This window comes from Salvelinus alpinus, chromosome 1, assembly GCF_045679555.1.
Source record: "Salvelinus alpinus chromosome 1, SLU_Salpinus.1, whole genome shotgun sequence".
NCBI lineage: Eukaryota > Metazoa > Chordata > Actinopteri > Salmoniformes > Salmonidae > Salvelinus > Salvelinus alpinus.
The window spans coordinates 43,896,726-43,916,242 of NC_092086.1; the positions used below are offsets into that span (position 1 = coordinate 43,896,726).

General features: G+C 45.3%; 1 protein-coding gene across 11 annotated transcripts in view; it reads right to left on the bottom strand.

Annotated features, from left to right (window-relative positions):
• The window catches only part of LOC139537555 (myocardin-related transcription factor A-like), a 43,816-nt gene that overhangs the window by 2,893 nt on the left and 21,406 nt on the right, over window positions 1-19,517 (bottom strand). For 6 of the 11 annotated variants that reach the window (XM_071339293.1, XM_071339038.1, XM_071339125.1 and 3 more), the window contains 14 exons: window positions 19,353-19,418; window positions 8,166-8,221; window positions 7,884-8,016; window positions 7,500-7,715; window positions 3,701-3,978; window positions 3,302-3,555; window positions 3,025-3,190; window positions 2,466-2,924; window positions 1,549-2,352; window positions 1,194-1,403; window positions 970-1,086; window positions 457-606; window positions 261-350; window positions 56-113 (listed from right to left, as the gene is read on the bottom strand). In XM_071339293.1, the coding sequence (XP_071195394.1) occupies window positions 56-113; window positions 261-350; window positions 457-606; window positions 970-1,086; window positions 1,194-1,403; window positions 1,549-2,352; window positions 2,466-2,924; window positions 3,025-3,190; window positions 3,302-3,555; window positions 3,701-3,978; window positions 7,500-7,715; window positions 7,884-8,016; window positions 8,166-8,221; window positions 19,353-19,418 (3,057 nt within the window). The remainder of the gene's footprint in view (window positions 1-55; window positions 114-260; window positions 351-456; window positions 607-969; window positions 1,087-1,193; window positions 1,404-1,548; window positions 2,353-2,465; window positions 2,925-3,024; window positions 3,191-3,301; window positions 3,556-3,700; window positions 3,979-7,499; window positions 7,716-7,883; window positions 8,017-8,165; window positions 8,222-19,352; window positions 19,419-19,517) is intronic. The other 5 variants (XM_071339568.1, XM_071339210.1, XM_071339817.1 and 2 more) reach the window with 2 other exon arrangements.

Sequence of the window (19,517 nt, forward strand, 5' to 3'; positions counted from 1 at the left end):
ATTGAATCAGGAAACCAGGAGGAGCTCTCCTTCTCTATCGGCATTCAACACTCACCTCCTGTTTGAATCAGGATGTCGAAGAGGTCGTCCATATGCTGGGTGGATCCATTATCCTGGGAGCAAGACACAGGGAGAATAGTAAGTCCTGACACAGCCAATGAGTTGAGAGGTGAATACAGAAGAGCAAGAGTCTTGGCATGGTTGTCCATAATGAGACCTCTGAGACACAAACATAGAAACAGCCAGGCGGCGTGGGTTACCTTGTCATCCGGTGGGTTAGGGGAGGGCGTCTGTTTGGGAGAAGGAGGGCTGAACAGGGGTTCATGGTCAAGACCTGGACTCAAATCCTCCTGATGGAAATAGAACAATGTTCTCATGTCTTAAAAATGTATACTATTAACTTGTCCCTTTAAAGAACTGCAACTACAGTACAGATTTTAACAAGTTCACAATTACCGTTTGAGCTGGAGGAGAGGGGGAGGCGTCTTTTTCAGAAGGGGAGGAGTCATCATTGGGGAAGAAAGGCTGGAGATTGGGCAGGGCAGAGAAGGAGAGCGCGACCCCTGGGGAGTGATTGGTTGACACCTGCAGCCCCGCCTTCTGTCCCTAAGCAAAATGGGAGATAAATCTTAATGAGCTGAGATGCAAATGAGCTGAAAGCTTCATTCTGAGTTTAAAACATAAATCACAAAGATGAGGAATATCATTACAGTAATTACCAGAATAATAATCACTATTACATTGCATTAGTTATCAGCTCTTATATATCAAGGATGCTGTCAGTGTATTACAGGGTTTACATCATTAATTAACATAACAGACGATTATTGGATTCACCGAGGCAATTCTGAATGACTCTCTCACTTAATGGGACATTAGCAACAAGCCAGTCACCACCATAATTGAGGCTCCATTCACCGCTGTTCAACGGACATCCTACATATCAGGCTTTTGGAACCTTTCCCTTACCTTTCTGGTTGGCTGTTTCACGAGGCCTGGTTGAGTTTTTGGTTTTGATTGGGTGTCACTGCTGGACAACTGAAGAGGGGATTCGCTGGGCAGCTTGGTGGGAGTTGACTGCAGTCTCTGGTAGAGACCAATGAGAGAAAAAGCGTGAGAAGAAAAGTAAGCAGCACAAGGAGTCCCTAAACAAAAACATTAGGTTTGAGTGAAAGAGGGATTTAAATGTTTACCTGCAGTATGATGCGATTGGTTGCTTTGCTATGTGGAGTGCCTTGTGGCGTTTCACTCCCTTGGCTCTCGGCACAGTGATTGGTCAGTGCGATGAGGAAATGGTTGCCGTTGCTGTCTGTCACCAGGGTAGGTGTGGAGTGTGTCTTGAGGAGATCCAAGGGGAAGGAAGTGGTGGAGCGCGACTGCTGATTGAGGAACATCTGAGACACCTGGAAGAGACCAAAGGCATTAGTCAGCGAGAGACAAACACAAGGTGACCCACGGACTATTTTGACTGGGATCACATTTGTTTTGCTGTCACTGTCTGCAGATCTTGTTGTGACTAGCCGTTGAGTTGTTTTGACTGCCACTGACCTGTTGTGACTTCAGCTGCTGTTGTTCCTGCAATATCTGCTGATGTTGATGCTTTGACTGTAACAGCTGTTGGTTCTTTGATTGTATCTGCTGTTGTTGTTGGGACAGTAGCTGTTGCTGCTGCTGCTTGAGCTGTTGCTTGTGGGATTTCTTCTTCCTCTGCTGTGAGCGGTGTTTCTGCAGATTCTGCTGGTTCTGCTGTAGGAGCAGCTGCTGCAAGGCCTGCTGCTGTGCCAGCTGCAGCGCGTTGATCTGGTGCATCTGCTGCAGCTTCAGCTGCTCGAGCTGCGACCGCTGCTGCGCCTGGATCTGCTCCAGCTGCACCTGCTGAGGTGGGGCTTCCAAGGACGGCTCCACGGCCTCTTCCACATCCCTGACCTCCTGCTTGATGGTCATCTTGGTGACCTCCATTTGGCACTGGGAAGGGGTCGGGGAGCGGGCAATGGGGCAAAATGTGGAGGGGATGCTGGGGATGTCTGGGGGCTCTTCCTTCACCCTGACAAGGCCCAGGGGTTCTGGGGGGGCGTCCCGGCCCCCTCTATTGCCCTGTTCCAGCTGGACGCGCAGGGTCTCCACCAGCCGCTGTTTCTGCCTTAGCATGCACGTCAGCTCCTCGATCTGCTTGTCCTTCTCCTGCAGCATCTGGTCCTTGTTCACAGACGCGGGTGCTACTTGCAGGCGTTTCTGCAGAGAAGCTATGGAGAACTGGCAGGCTGTTGGGGCCGAGCCACTTAACTCCTCTTTGATAGTGCCAAGGTGCTGGGGGGAGGGATGGAGGCTTAGCTGGGTGAGGGGAGAGCTTACCTATTTGGAAAGAGAAAAGTAGTCTCAAGATTCAAACTATAAAACCTGATATCTGGGCACTATAAAAACATTTTTTTTTTAAAGGACACATCTGATATAGAAAGGAGACCTACCATCTCCCCAAATGAGTCCCCATTACAGCTCGTCTCGTCTGGGCTCATCCCAGTTAGCGAGCGGTCCGAGGGGGCAGGAGAGACAGGCGGGGAGGAGCTAGTGCTGCCAAAGTGCATGATCTGCTGTGGAGCAGTGGTCATGAACGGGAAGGTTGCCAAGGTTACCACACCTGCATCTCCTGATTGGTGGACCACAGAGGACAGGGCCTGGTGTTGGGAAAGTTGCTGTTGCTGCTGTTGTAGTAGTAGTAGTTGTTTTTGTTGTTGTTGTGTTGGGTGGTTGGTTTTGGGAGCTCCAGCCCCAGACACTGTGGCACCCCCTGCTGTTGTAGTTGTTGCACTACCACCACCACGACTGTTCTGCTGAGCCTGGTAGTTCCTCAACCGCTCGATGAGGTCATTCTTGGTGCCTGATACAGGCAAGCTCCGCAGTTTGAGCTCATGCTTCAGTTCAGCCACCTGGAGGACAAAAGAAGGTGTCAGAATGTGAAATGTTTAGACACACAGTTGGTTTTGTAAACACAGTCAACTTTTTATAAATGCAACGGCTTTTACTGACCTTCAGGTCGTCCAGGTTAGGAGGCAAACAACCTGGTGTGGCCCCTCCCACATGTGTGACATTCTGCCGGCTTGGTGCACTTTGACTGTAGGAGGATGTCGAGGGGGCGGGTACGGCCGGAGAAGGAGAGGGGCCATTGGTGGGAGGTGGTTGATCTGTTAGTGGTCTGGAGAGAAAAAAACATGAGTCAAAACGATGATAGGATAGGATACAGGCTGTAGTTGATGGGTATGTGAAGCAGTTGTATACACACACACGCAAACACACACTCACTCACTTGGGCGGTGCAGGAAGGATGGTGTGGTAGTTGTAGTGCTGCTGCTGCTGGTTGAGGATCTGCAGCTGGAGGAAGAGCTGCTGCTGGTGGAGGATCTTGGCGTAGGTGGAGTCCAGCTGAGGGGGCGGCTCGTGGTCGGCCTTCTGGTCCGGGGGGATGTACTGGTGGTACTTCAGCTTCCTCACCTTGGGCTTGTTGTCCTTGGGCTTCTTGGATCGCTGAGGGGGGCGCTCTGAGGTGGGCTTTGGCTGAGACTGCAGGGGGAAAGATCATTGAGACGTAGTGGATTAAACACTAGACTAGTCTACTGTTAACAACAGAAGCAATGCTAAACTAATAATACAAATACAATGGGTTTTGGTACAATACTCATAATTAGCCGTGACAGCTGCCACTAACCTTGATCAGTGCAGGGGCGGTTCTCAGAACTGCTGTCCCATTGCTCAACTTCACTGGTTGGCAGGGCCCATAGAAGGGAGGAAGAGGAGGGGGTGGCGGAGGAACCTGAGTGAGAAACTGTGTGGGGGTGCTGTTGCAAGCTAGGGCGTCAGGGGGAGAGGGCAGAGGGCCGTGGCCCAGCGGAGACTCCTGACCAATGGGCTGCTCAGGAGAGAGAGTATCACTACTGTCCTCATCAAAGGAGGATATCTCCCCAGCAACCTTGGGGAAGTCTGTCTCTGAGGGAGAGAAAGAGGAATGAAGAGAAGAAATAACAAAAGAGTGAAAAGAGAGAAGAGGGAAAAAAGAGGGAGATAAATAGTGAGAAAGTAGAATAATGAGCCACCAGTGACAGTTCGTACAAAGCAACAATCTGCCTTGTCATCGTTGTTGTGATGTAGTGTGAGAGAGCCATGTAAAAAAAAAAAAGCCAGGCTTTGTATCAACATTAGCCATGCCATCATTCCTCTCAGCAGCCAGTCAGTCTGTTAATCAGTCAGTCAGCATCAACAGAGGTTCCTGCAGTGGCAGCAGGAGGAGGTGGAGGCCTGCTGGGCCCGGGGCTTTATCATCATATTGTATATGGCTGGTACATCCCCACGTCTTTGACAAAGACCATTATGGATCTTTTATTTACTGACGGTAGGCAGTTGGAGCGCTCAGCGAGCACCGTTGGCTATTAATTTCCCATCAGTGGGAGATGATGAATAACCAATATGGGGTTTGATTCATTCTCTTCCTGAACCAATCATGTGATGGCTTCCCCTTTTCACCGCCGTGTGTGTGTGTGTGTGGCGGAGAGTGTGGAAAGCAGCACAGGTTGAGGTCATGTCCCTGTTCTCTGTGTGGATATGACTGCCTGTAATTTGATTGTTGTTATTAAGAGCCAGCGACAGCCGGGGAAATCCCCTGAGATTGAACCATGCTGGAACCTGACGCTCAGACATGTTTACATTCATCTTCACAGCAATCAATCTAGTTTCCATCATATCGTTTAACAGCACAGTAGAGACTACCTGTTATGTGAACTCTGGTGTGGCAATACATTCCTTTACATTTAATCCAACCAACTGTGCCAAGTCATGTCTTGATGCGTGCACAAACACAACCACACACCCAAACTGACACTCACATTTTATAGTGTTGTGTGAAATTGAAATCAAAATGTTTCTGTGAACCGTGAATGCACAAATGCGAACAAACATTAGTATGATAAATATAATTTGCGCCCATGAGGGGCCCGCAGTGGGGAAGTTGGCAATGAGGTTGGCCCCTGCTCATCAGACAGTCATGAATTGACGGTATCTGTGTAAATACATATCTAAGGTTAACAATGATATCTCCATGCTTGGCAGCAGCTTCGAAGCATCTGAAGGCAGGCAAAGCCCTTCTAGATGGGCATGGTGAGAGAATGCCAACTTGAACATCAATATGCTTATTTTGGCTGGAGGAGGAAACGGCCAGGAGGGACAAGCAGAGGTTCTCACGTTTTAACACACATACAGTGCATTCAGTGTATTCGGAAAGTACTCAGACGCTTGACTTTTTCCACATTTTGTTACGTTACAGCCTTATTCTAAAATCTCATCAACGTACTCACAACAACCCATAATGACAAAGTGAAAACAGGTTTTTAGAAATGTTTGCAAATGTATTCAACTTAAACAGAAATACCTTATTACATAAGTATTCAGACCCTTTGCTATGAGAATCAAAATTGAGCTCAGGTGCATCCTGTTTCCATTGATCATTCTTGAGATGTTTCTACAACTTGATTGTAGTCCACCTGTGGTAAATTCAATTGATAGGACATGATTTGGAAAGGCATATACCTGTCTATATAAGGTCCCACAGTTGACAGTACGTCAGAGAAAAAACCAAGGCATGAGGTCGAAGGAATTGTCGGTAGAGCTCAGAGACAGGATTGTGTCGATTCACAGATTTTGGGAAGGGTACCAAAATATTTCTGGTCCCTAAAAACACAGTGGCCTCCATCATTCTTAAATGGAAGAAGTTTGGAATCACCAAGACTCTTCCTAGAGCTGGCCGCCCAGCCAAACTGAGCAATCGGGGGAGAAGGGCCTTGGTCAGGGAGGTGACCAAGCACCCAATAGTTACTCTGACAGAGCTCCAGAGTTCCTCTGTGTAGATGGGATAACTTTCCAGAAGGACAACCATCTCTGCAGCACTCCACCAATCAGGCCTTTATGGTAGAGTGGCCAGAAGGAAGCCACTCCTCAGTAAAAGAAACATGACAGCCCGCTTGGAGTTTGCCAAAAGGTAAGATTCTCAGAACATGAAAAACAAGGTCCTCTGGTCTGATGAAACCAAGATTGAACTCTTTGGCCTGAATGTCAAGCGTCATGTCTGGAAGAAACCTAGCACCATCCCTAAGGTGAAGCATGGTAAATGCAGCATCATGTTGTGGGTTTGTTTTTCAGCGGCAGCTATTGGGAGACTAGTCAGGATTGAGGGAAAGATGAACAGAGCAAAGCACAGAGAGATCTTTGATGAAAACCTGCTCCAGAGCGCTCAGGACCTCAGACTCTGGCGAAGGTTCATCTTCCAACAGGACAACAACCCTAAGCACACAGCCAAGACAACACAGGAGTGCCTTCGGGACAAGTCTCTGAATGTCCTTGAGCGGCCCAGCCAGAGCCCGGACTTCAACCCGATCGAACATCTCTGGAGAGACCTGAAAATAGCTATGCAGTGATGCTCCCCATCCAACCTGACAGAGCTTGAGAGGATCTGCAGAGAAGAATGGGAGAAACTCCCCAAATACAGGAGTGCCAAGCTTGTAGCATCATACCCAAGAAGACTTGAGGCTGTAATCGCTGCCAAGGGTGCTTCAACAAAGTACTAAGGAAAGGGTCTGAAAACTTATATAAATGTGATATTGCAGTTTTTATTATTAATAAATTAGGAAACATTTCTAAAAACCTGTTTTTTTGGGGGCATTATGGGGTATTGTGTGTAGATTGATGAGGGGGGAAAAAACAATTGAATCCATTTTAGCTGTAACGTAACAAAATGTCAAGGGGTCTGAATAATTTCCGAATGCACTGTACATACACACACATACACTGAGACAGACACAGATGCACAGTATTTATATGATGTGTGACTGGGTCCGATGTGAGCAGAGATCATATGAGATTGTATTCAGTACCTGTTCCTGATGACCTTCATATAGAGTTTCACTGGGTGGACTATTTTTGCTTATTCAGCAGATGTTTACATCACGCTAGTGAGAAAATTTGTGAACTGTGGTAATTGGAAACATGGGGCTTGTGGAATGGTGGACCTCTTACAATAACCTGTTTGATGCTGTTGAAATGATAGAATAGTGTAGTGATCATGAGAGCTCATTTGCTAGTGTGGCTACATAATATGGAGTGGTACTGTGTCTGTTAGATGCTGCTGCTTTAGTTACCTATGATGGCCTGCTTGATGCTGCTGCTTTAGTTACCTATGATGGCCTGCTTGATGCTGCTGCTTTAGTTACCTATGATGGCCTGCTTGATGCTGCTGCTTTAGTTACCTATGATGGCCTGCTTGATGCTGCTGCTTTAGTTACCTATGATGGCCTGTTTGATGCTGCTGCTTTAGTTACTTATGATGGCCTGCCTGATGCTGCTGCTTTAGTTACCTATGATGGCCTGTTTGATGCTGCTGCTTTAGTTACCTATGATGGCCTGTTTGATGCTGCTGCTTTAGTTACCTATGATGGCCTGTTTGATGCTGCTGCTTTAGTTACCTATGATGGCCTGTTTGATGCTGCTGTGTACAGGCAGGATGTTCTTGTGAATGAGCTCCATGGGGCCGGGCCGGTGGGAGATCTTGTCGTTGAGGTCGTCAGCCAGACGGGCCCTCTTCAGCTGCAGTTGTTTGGCCTGAAGGGAGGGTTCCACCGACGTCTCTGAACACACAGCACACAGCGGGTTAGCCAGCCAACAACCATCAGGCACGTGATCTTTATCAGGGAACCAGGAAATCAAAGCTGTGAGTTTCAACGTCAATGCTTATGTAATGATGCAGATACGAAGGTACAAGCACACAGCACAGCTACCAGTTATGGCACTCAATATCAGCTAATGGAATGGAAGAGCAAACAATTGTGGGAATTTATTTTGTAGCCTACATTTTTCAGGTGCAGCACTCTGTGGCTCAGGGAGGGGGCGCTGTCTGAGAAACTCACCCTCCAGAATGTGCATCCTGACCAGCTCCGACCTCTCCGGCCGACTTCGGATCTTCCTCTTTAGGTAGTCTTCAGTCTGGGAGAGGGGAGAAGAGGAAGAGAAAAGAGGAAGAGAGAAGGGGAGAAATGATTCACTTTTTAACCAGTTCACCATTGAGGGTCAGTTTAAAAGTGTTCATCTGACAGACACCACAAAGAGTGAGAGGAGAACGAAGAGAAACTCACCCGCGCTCGCTCTAAACTTCGTCTCTGTTCGTGGAAGGCAGCTGGACTTTTCAGAGCTGGAGAGAGAGAAGACATTAACAGGGCAAAGTGTATGTTCATGCTGATGTTTAAAAAACAAGTGGTTAGAAACTTATGTCCTCATGTACCAGGCAATGACTTCATAATGTACTTTACATTTTACATTTGAGTACTCAAAACCAATAGCATATCAGTATGCCTCTAGTCATTCATGAGTCAAATAGCAGGTTTCCATTTTCATGGTCTGACAGTCACAAGGTGGGAATGGAATGGAGACATCAAAGGGTTCTCCCTGAATGTGATTTTCCACTGTTTGAGAATTACTCCAGCCACTAGATATTGCTTCCCGGTCTATAGAGTAATGCATGTATTGTATATTGAGCTATCATATAGCTACCTTCAGTACCTTGTTTCTGTGGGGAGAAGTGACATGTAACCTGCTTCTGCAGTCAGAACAGACAAGAGACAGCGATAAAGAGAGTGCTAGCTAGATATTCAGTCACACTTTAGCTCTCCCTCCCCCCTCTCCCTCCCTCCCTCCCTCCCTCCCTGCGATGCACAGTGTGTGTTCTGACCGGGCGGGTCAGGTCAGCTGGCCCCAGGTCAGCATCTTAGTACCAGCACAAGCCTCAGTTCACCCCGTTGAGCATGAGCACATCACTGCCCTCATACCCCTAGGACTCTACCCCCGTACCCCCTAGCCTCCTGGACGGGTACATGACCGCCTTGGGCGGTGCGGTTCCAGCGCGCCTGTCTGTCAGTGAGGAGAGAGGAGCGGGAGGGCGATGAGGTCAGAGCCAAAAAAAACATTTATCTGCATGAGCGCCCGCATCACTGGCCTCCAACCCCCTCGCTGCTGACACACTGCCCTGCTGTTAGGGTACAAGAGGGACTGCTGCGTAGCAGTTATAACATGTAACTGCTCTGCTACACTACAGCCATCTCAAACGTTTGTTTATTCTTCCTCTGGGGTTGATTTGAAAATCCAACTATTGTAATGGAACGGGGCGGCTCTCGGGGGCTGTGGGTGTTTAAGTGAGAAAGACACAGAGGAGAGCCAACCAGTAAAAAGCACAGCCCCCTTTATTATCGAGGCATTGTGCTGACAACATCAAAGAGCCATTCCAGGATCTGAAGTCAGAAGGCCCTTGAGAGTTAGGTGTTATCCTGAGTAGTTTACATCTGGTTGAAGTCTGCTGTTGTGTTTTTATAGTGGAGTTGAACGTGTTTAGTCTGATGCTGGGTGTTTGTCTGTGTAACTAACTGTACAAGAACCCCACTTTCACTCTCTTTTTTCACTTCCTGTCTGGCTTCCTTCCCGGCTTCCTCCCCTTCCTTCTAGTCACAACACCCCATTATGTAACCAAGACGTATGGGCTGAACAAAATGACCCTCATTACACCTTCTAATTGAATTTAATGAAAGATAATAAAACAATAATTGCTGTTGCTCTCATATTCTCATTGCATTAAAGAAGATTAGGGTGCTATGTTAATTAGGTATTCATTGTTGAAAGCGTTTTCTGAACCTTCCTTCGTCAAATAAATCAACCAACATGACTGCGGAAAATATATCTGGCCTCTTGAGCAAAACACTGTACATCCTGACCACTCGCCACTGAAGAAATGTACATGGTGAAAGAATCCTTCTCAGTCCTTCCCTGCGCTCCTAAATGGACTGACTGTCTGTAGCTAAGCTTATGAACATCATGGACCGTGATGGATTTATGCATCCAGAATAACGAGTCACCTAAGTGCACCTGTGAGCGTGAGGACAAGTGTTTCATGCATGATGGTGTGTGGATCACGTCTTCTCTGCAGTTCTACTAGTAGCAGCGCGCAATGTCTTAAAGTGGATATAAATAACATGTAAGGTAGGATATCACCAGGTCTGCTTATTATAGCCCAGTTTCACACAGTGTGACACAAACACACCCTTACACCACAGCCGGCTAACCATGCATGCAGTCGCACAAATATTGTTAATGATTCCAACAATGAGAAACAGTCATGATTGTTATTTAATTCAATACACGGTATGTGATATCACTAGCTATAACAGCCATCCAATAAAAACAGCTCATGTCAATCATATAAAACAATAAATCAACCGTCTTTAAACTGTCCAAAATGGACAATAAAGTATATATTCTATTTTAAAAGGTAATTTTGATTCCTGTAATTGAAGGCTTGACAATACGTTTCATTGTTATCTTGAATTAGACAAATGCTTCAAATTGCAAAAATCTAAATGTCTCTCCACAGAGACATGAGTGTGTGTGTCCTGAATATGCTTCACTGTTTTCTAGGTTAGAGCGTATACGCTATGGAAAATCCCATTATCTTGACTTTGTAATTCATTTTCATACACTCGTAACAATGTGCGTAAGCAAACGCATGACTGTTAGCCAATGTCCTAGAATGTTATGTTATCCACCCAACAGTGCACATTCAGACTAATGTTTGTCTGGACAAAGAGCCAATTGGCTGAACACTATTTATACAAAAGTGTGTGGACATTCCTTCAAATTAGTGGACTATTTCAGCCACACTGTTGCTGATGGGTGTATAAAAATCGAGCACACAGCCATGAAATCTCCATAGAGAAATATTGTCAGCAGAATAGATTTACTGAAGAGCTCAGTGACTTTCAACCTGGCACCGTCATAGGATGCCACCTTCCAACAAGTCAGTTTGTCAAATTTCTGCGCTGCCAGAGCTGCCTCAGTCAACTATAAGTGCTGCTATTGTAAAGTGGAAACGTCTAGGAGCAACAATGGTTCAGCCGCGAAGTGTTAGGCCATACAAACTCACAGAACAGGACCGCCGAGTGCAGAAGCTCGTAGCTGACGTTGGAAGCAATGTCAGCACAAGAACTGTTCGTCGGGAGCTTCATGAAATGTGTTTTCATGGCCGAGTAGCCGCACACAAGCCTAAGATTACCATGCGCGTATACGCTATGGAAAATCCCATTATCTTGACTTTGTAATTCATTTTCATACACTCGTAACAATGTGCGTAAGCAAACACATGACTGTTAGCCAATGTCCTAGAATGTTATGTTATCCACCCAACAGTGCACATTCAGACTAATGTTTGTCTGGACAAAGAGCCAATTGGCTGAACACTATTTATACAAAAGTATGTGGACACTCCTTCAAATTAGTGGACTATTTCAGCCACAAGCGTCAGCTGGACTCTGGAGCAGTGGAAATGCGTTTTCTGGAGTGATGAATCACACTTCACCATCTGGCAGTCCGACGGACGAATCTGGGTTTGGTGGATGCCAGGAGAACGCAACCTGCCGCAATGCATAGTGCCAACTGTAACGTTTGGTGGAGGAGGAATAATGTTCTTGGGGCTGTTTTTCATGGTTTGGGTTAGGCCCCTTAGTTCCAGTGAAGGGAAATCTTAACGCTACAGCATACAGTGACATTCTAGCCAATTCTGTGCTTCCAACTTTGTGGCAATGGTTTGGGGAAGGCCCTTTCCTGTTTCAGCATGACAATGCCCCCATGCACAAAGAGTTCCATACAGAAATGGTTTGTCGAGCTCGGTGTGGAAGAACTTGACTGGCCTGCACAGCAGGTGTCCACATACTTTTGGTCATGTAGTTACGTATCTCTGAGGCGGTGAGTAGAAATGTTGCAGGCCTCCGATTGAACCAGTCCTCCGGTCAGCAGTGATCAGAGGAGCCTGACACTGAGCATCACCCCTACAGTTAACACTCATTTAGCTCGTCTCTTTTTCTGTGGTTCAAACAAAAACATTGCTTTTACATGAGACCACTTCCTCACTGCTCTCTGATTGGATGGAGTGGTGCCACCCTGGGATTGCATAAGACAGAGACTGTGTCCCAAATGGCACCCTATTCAATACAAAGTGCACTACACCAAAAATGTAAGAGGGAATGAGAGGAAAGAGAAGTAGCTGTCTGCACACTGACAGTATAAGCAAGGAGGACCTATTTTGAAGTGATACTCAGACCTAGAGGTTAAATATGTATTCAGGAGGGAAGCGAGAGGACAAGGGGTAGCGAAAGAAATAGTCAGGAGACATGATGACTCACCTGCCGTCAGGTGGTCGTTTAGCAGACCAATGCCTTTCCTGTGACTGCTACTCTTTCCCTCTCCTATCTCCTCACACCCTCTCCTATTCTCTGCCATCTCCTCACACCCTCTCCTCTCCTGTTCACTGCCATCTCCTCACACCCTCTCCTATCCTCTACTATTCTCTGCCATCTCCTCTCCTGTTCACTGCCATCTCCTCACACCCTCTCCTATCCTCTACTATTCTCTGCCATCTCCTCACACCCTCTCCTGTTCTCTTCCATCACCTCACACCCTCTCCTATCCTCTACTGTTCTCTGCCATCTCCTCACACCCTCTCCTCTCCCGTTCTCTGCCATCTCCTCACACCCTCTCCTCTCCTCTCCTCTCCTGTTCTCTGCCATCTCCTCACACCCTCTCCTCTCCCGTTCTCTGCCATCTCCTCACACCCTCTCCTCTCCTGTTCTCTGCCATCTCCTCACACCCTCTCCTATCCTCTACTGTTCTCTGCCATCTCCTCACACCCTCACCTCTACTGTTCTCTGCCATCTCCTCACACCCTCTCCTCTCCTGTTCTATGCCATCTCCTCACACCCTCTCCTCTCCTGTTCTATGCCATCTCCTCATACCCTCTCCTCTCCTGTTCTCTGCCATCTCCTCATACCCTCTCCTCTACCATCTCCTCATACCCTCTCCTCTACTGTTCTCTGCCATCTCCTCACACCCTCACCTCTACTGTTCTCTGCCATCTCCTCACACCCTCTCCTCTACTGTTCTCTGCCATCTCCTCACACCCTCTCCTCTATTGTTCTCTGCCATCTCCTCACACCCTCTCCTCTACTGTTCTCTGCCATCTCCTCACACCCTCTGCTCTACTGTTCTCTGCCATCTCCTCACACCCTCTCCTCTCCTCTACTGTTCTCTGCCATCTCCTCACACCCTCTCCTCTCCTCTACTGTTCTCTGCCATCTCCTCACACCCTCTCCTCTCCTCTAATGTTCTCTGCCATCTCCTCACACCCTCTCTTCTCCTCTACTGTTCTCTGCCATCTCCTCATACCCTCTCCTCTACTGTTCTATGCCATCTCCTCACACCCTCTCCTCTACTGTTCTCTGCCATCTCCTCACACCCTCTCCTCTCCTCTACTGTTCTCTGCAATCTCCTCATACCCTCTCCTCTACTGTTCTATGACATCTCCTCACACCCTCTCCTCTCCTCTACCATCTCCTCTGCACTCTCTCCAACATCCTCCCTCTCTTATGTTGAATGAGACCCTGGCCGTGTTGCTTAGTCTGGCCCCATGCAGACTGGGGTTCTCTTCTGATCAACGTAAGAAAGGAGAAGTAAACATAAAAGAGAAGCAGCAACAGCATATATAATAAGGTTGAGCAATATATCCCAACAAAGCTGCTACTGTGACTGTCTAACACTGTTGCATTTTAACCACTCGGAAAGCATAGTAAAGAAATATTCTAACGTATCAAGGCTGTTAGTAGTAGAAGGAAATGCGAGCCTTTTTTGTGTTGGCCACACATTGAATTCAATCCCGCTGCACACAACACTGTGTGCCGTTTCACTTGCTACCAGCAAAGGTTCAGTGCCCATGAATGGAAGACTCAAATGAATACTCTAGCCAAGTCTGACAACCACTACACACATCGGTCTGAACAGTGTGACTAAATTCAACGGCACCCTTTGTCTCAACATTTCTAAAAGGCGTAGATTTAAATTGGTATCTTCTCTAATACTCCAAAAGCATGGAGAATAGGCATTGTTAAATACTTGTCTAAACGCTAAGGTGGTCTGTGTCAAACCATAAGACCTACCCCTTGTGTGGTTCCCTACAGAACAAGGAAAATACAGTGGGGCAAAAAAGTATTTAGTCAGCCACCAATTGTGCAAGTTCTCCCACTTAAAAAGATGAGGCCTGTAATTCATCTGCATGGAGGAATGGGCCAAAATACCAGCAACAGTGTGTGAAAACCTTGTGAAGAGTTACAGAAAACGTTTGACCTCTGTCATTGCCAACAAAGGGTATATAACAAAGTATTGAGATAAACTTTTGTTATTGACCAAATACTTATTTTCCACCATAATTTGCAAATTAATTAATTAAAAATCCTACAATGTGATTTTCTGGATTTCTTTCTTCTCATTTTGTCTGTCATAGTTGAAGTGTACATATGATGAAAATTACAGGCCTCTCTCATCTTTTTAAGTGGGAGAACTTGCACAATTGGTGGCTGACTAAATACTTTTTTGCCCCACTGTATGTGAGCAATTTATAATAGTGGTCTGTTCCTGTAATACTAGGCAGTGTACTGTAAATATGAACAACTTGCAATGCATAGAGAGTAACGTTAGTACATGTGCATTTCCTTTACTGGGCCAAATAGGGATTTGAAAGTGAAGAGAGAAAGCATTCTATTGGCGGTTCAAAACCCTGACTGAGGAGGATCATGCATCGTCAATGAATGAAATGCCAAAAGAAAAACATGTATGCTACTGGTTTATTACTCATAAACCCAATCAGATTGAACCCATTCATGTCCATAACAGAAATGTATAATTTCCTTTGGTACACTTGTTCTCTGAGCGGACTGATTACACATTTTTTACCGGCCAAAGCATTTGTCTACAATATGATGTTTTGATATTGTACTACATTTAGCCTTTGGACACATGGGGTTACTGTCTTGTTCAAATGATCAGATCTTAATTTTTGGTACTGTATATATAGTGCCCTCCGTAATTACTGGGACAGTGAAGCATGTTTTCTTATTTTGGCTCTGTACTCCAGCACTTTGGATTTGAAATGATACAAATGACTATACGGTTAAAGTGCAGACTGTCAACTTTCATTTGACGATATTTTCATCCATCGGGTAGCCTAGTGGTTAGAGCATTGGGCTAGTAACCGAAAGGTTATCCCCCAGCTGACAAGGTACAAATCTGTCGTTCTGCCCCTGAACAAGGCAGTTAACCCACTGTTCCTAGGCCGTCATTGAAAATAAGAATTTGTTCTTAACCGACTTGCCTAGTTAAATAAAGGTACAAATTAAAATTAAAAAAACTTTGGAAATTACAGCACTTTTTTGACATAAAAATAGCTGTGCAGTGACGCTCCCCATCCAACCTGACTGAGCTTGAGAGGCTCTGCAAAGAAGAATGGGAGAAACTCCCCAAATACAGGTGTGCCAAGCGTGTAGCGTCATACCCAAGAAGACCCGAGGCTGTAATCACTGCCAAAGGTGCTTCAACTGAGTAAAGAGTCTGAATACTTATGTAATTTTGAATAAATTGGGATGTTGTGTAGATTGATGAGGGAAACAATTGTTTTAATCCATTTTATAAAACGTCTGTAACGTAACAAAATGTGGAAAAAGTAAAAGGGTCTGAATACTTTCCGAATGCACTGTATATGTGGACATCTGCTCGTCAAACATCTCATTCCAAAATAATGGGCATTAATATGGAGTTGGTCCCCCCTTTGCTGCTACAACAGCCTCCACTCTTCTGGGAAGGTTTTCCACTAGATGTTGGAACATTGCTGCGGGGACTTGCTTCCATTCAGCCACAAGAGCATTAGTGAGGTCTTGTGGCTGATGTTGGGTGATTAGGCATGGCTCGCAGTCGGCATTCCAATTCATCCCAAAGGTGTTTGATGGGGTTGAGGTCAGGGGCTCTGTGCAGGCCAGTCAAGTTCTTCCACACCGATCTCGACAAACCATTTCTTTATGGACCTCGCTTTATGCACGGGGGCATTGTCATGCTGAAACAGGAAAGGGTCTTCCCCAAACTGTTGCCAAAAAGTTGGAAGCACAGAATCGTCTAGAATGTCATTGTATGCTGTAACGTTAAGATCTCTTCACTGCAACTAAGGGGCCTAACCATCAAAAACAGCCCCAAGAACATTATTCCTCCTCCACCAAACGTTACAGTTGGCAGAACGCATTCGGGCAAGCAGGGTAGAACTTTGACGAACTGACTTGTTGGAAAGGTGGCATCCTATGACGGTGCCACGTTGAAAGTCACTGAGCTCTTCAGTAAGGCCATTCTACTGCCAATGTTTGTATAGCTGTTTATACTCGATTTTATACACCTGTCAGGAACGATGCACATACTTTTGTATATACAGTTGAATTCGGAAGTTTACATACACTTAGGTTGGAGTCATTAAAAATCGTTTTTCAACCACTCCACAAATTTCTTGTTAACAAACTATAGTTTGGCAAGTCAGTTAGGAGATCTGCTTTGTGCATGACAAGTCATTTTTCAAACATTTGTTTACAGACCGATTATTTCACTGTATCTCAATTCCAGTGGGTCAGAAGTTTACATACACTAAGTCGATTGTGTCTTTAAACAGCTTGGAAAATTCCAGAAAATGACGTCATGGCTTTAGAAGCTTCTGATAGGCATATTGCCATCATTTGAGTCAATTGGAGGTGTACCTGTAGATGTATTTCAAGGCCTACCTTCAAACTCAGTGCCTCTTCACTTGACATCATGGGAAAATCACAATAAATTAGCCAAGACCTAATAAAAAAATCCCAGAACAACAGCAAAGGACCTTGTGAAGATGCTGGAAGAAACAGGTACAAAAGTATCTATATCCACAGTAAAACGAGTCCTATATCGACAGACCTGAAAGGCCGCTCAGCAAGGAAGAAGCCACTGCTCCAAAACCGCCAAACTATGGATTGCAACTGCACATGGGGACAAAGATCGTACTTTTTGGAGAAATGTCCTCTGGTCTGATGAAACATAAATAGGACTATTTGGCCATAATGACCATCATTATGTTTGGAGGAAAAAGGGGGATGCTTGCAAGTCGAAGAACACCATCCCAACCGTGAAGCACTGGGGTGGCAGCATCACGTTGTGGAGGTGCTTTGCTGCAGGAGGGACTGGTGCACTTCACAAAATAGATGGCTTCATGAGGACGGAAAATTATGTGGATATATTGAAGCAACATCTCAAGACATCAGTCAGAAAGTTAAAGCTTGGTCGCAAATGGGTCTTCCAAACGGACAATGACCCCAAGCATACTTCCAAAGTTGTGGCAAAAATGGCTTAAGGACAACAAAGTCAAGGTATTGGAGTGGCCATCACAAAGCCCTGACCTCAATCACATAGAACATTTGTGGGCAGAATTGAAAAAGCTTGTGCGAGCAAGGAGGCCTACAAACCTGACTCAGTTACACCAGCTCTGTCAGGAGGAATGGGCCAAAATTCACCCAACTTATTGTGGGAAGCTTGTGGAAGGCCACCCAAAACATTTGACCCAAGTTAAACAATTTTAAAAGGCCATGCTACCAAATACTAATTGAGTGTATGTAAACTTCTGACCCACTGGGAATGTGATGAAGGAAATAAAAGCTGAAATAGATCATTCTCTCTATTATTCTGACATTTGACATTCTTAAAATAAAGTGGTGATCCTAACTGACCTAAGACAGGGAATTTTTACTAGGATTAAATGTCAAATTCCACTATTGTGCCTAATACTTATTGTGGCTAGCTTCACAACAGATAACCCGGTCTGGTCAATCCTCACTAGCCAGATGAAGCTAGCTGGCTGGCTGCTTATAACGTTAGCTTTGGGCAACAGGGTTAAGTAGCTGGCTTGCTATTTATTTTCATGAACCGAAGTTCAACTTCAATAGGTGAACAACAAGTGGCAACCTAGCTAATACTTACTCACAAGGATTCCTAAATCATTGCTAAGAATAATGAAAATGACTGCAGTTTTTACTGGTCATTGTTTTCAGGCTGGTTGTATTGGTGCTACCTAGGTACCAAGCTAAAGCTAGCTACCCCAGAAGTTGCAGTCAAACAAATGATGCTTTATTACCAACGCGGTATTGAAAACGAAAGCCAACATCACCCACGGCAGAGAATGGTTGATTGTCAAGGGCAATGAATTATATTATCTTTGCTTTAATGGATTTTGCCTTCGAGTTGTCTCGCTGAAATTTTGTTACTCTTTCAAATTACCTCTTTCAAATGACTGCTTGACTTATTGACTGCTCGATCCACACAGCAGACATTGTGGGCTAGTTTAGAAATGCTGTGTTGCACTTATAGCACAAAATTTTACGTGGCGTCATTACGTCATGTACCTTCGTTATATAGGTATGCACGTCAGCTTTGACATGGGTTTTGTACAATCGGGCGTTAAACTAGACATAGGTCGATACGTGCATTTTTAGCTAATTTTGGCCGATTACGATATGTTCACCGATATATCGTGCATCCCTAATATAAGGTCCAGGCAATCTATACAACTATTAAGATCTGATAATTTGAAAATATTTACATGATTTTATTCATGAATCGTGTAAAAAACAGTAACCCCATGTGTTCAAAGACTAAATATAGTACGATACAGAAACAGCCGTAGTTCACAAACAATAAGTTGAATCATATATTTGGCATATTTGGGCTTAGATCAGGTCACCTGTATTTACTATGTTGATACCAAATTTCATGCATTTACACCAAACAAAATGTGTTCTGTGGCGCATTCTGATATTGTACTAAATATAGTTAAGAGGACGTAAATTGGTTAAAAAAAAGGTTCCTGGAACTAACTAGTGTGAAACAGAGAGGAAGTCTATCTTAGTAATGTAAACATTCATTGACTGTGCAATGAAAAGAACAAGTGTAACAGCTCAAAATTAAATGTGGCAATGAATTAAACGCACAGGCCCCAGTACACACGGAATGAGTTTAGCATTCAAAAGTCAGAAGCAGAGGAAGGAGCTCGATCCACTTTGCTTTGAAGACTGACAACGGCATTTCTCAGAAAAAAGACGGTGCCGATTTAACCACATGCATAATCATCAGGATCTCTAGAACCTTAGAACATGAAGCAAAGCTTTGAGATGTGTATAGCCATGTAAGATACTATACGGTTGTATATTAAGTGCCTGCTTTGAAACAAGTGAGGTGACTACAATAGGAGTAGCTTTACTGATTCTTATGCGCGTGAGGATAGGTCAACAAACTATCCATTCACTTTGAAAAGCAAGCTAATGAAGTGAGGTAGCAGCTAGAGGAAGGGGAGATTGGTTTTGGGGATGAGGCAGTTTGACGGACGGGAGAGTGTTACTTACGTGGCATGATCCCCTGGCTGACCAGTTCCTCACGGGTCCGTCTCTGCTGGAGTTTGAGCTGGAGCACTGCATAAGAGGGACAGCAAGAGGTCAGGTGAGTACACTAGAGACAGAAGCAGCAAGGGCAACAACCAATAGTAAAAACCCAAACGCCCTACAGTCAGT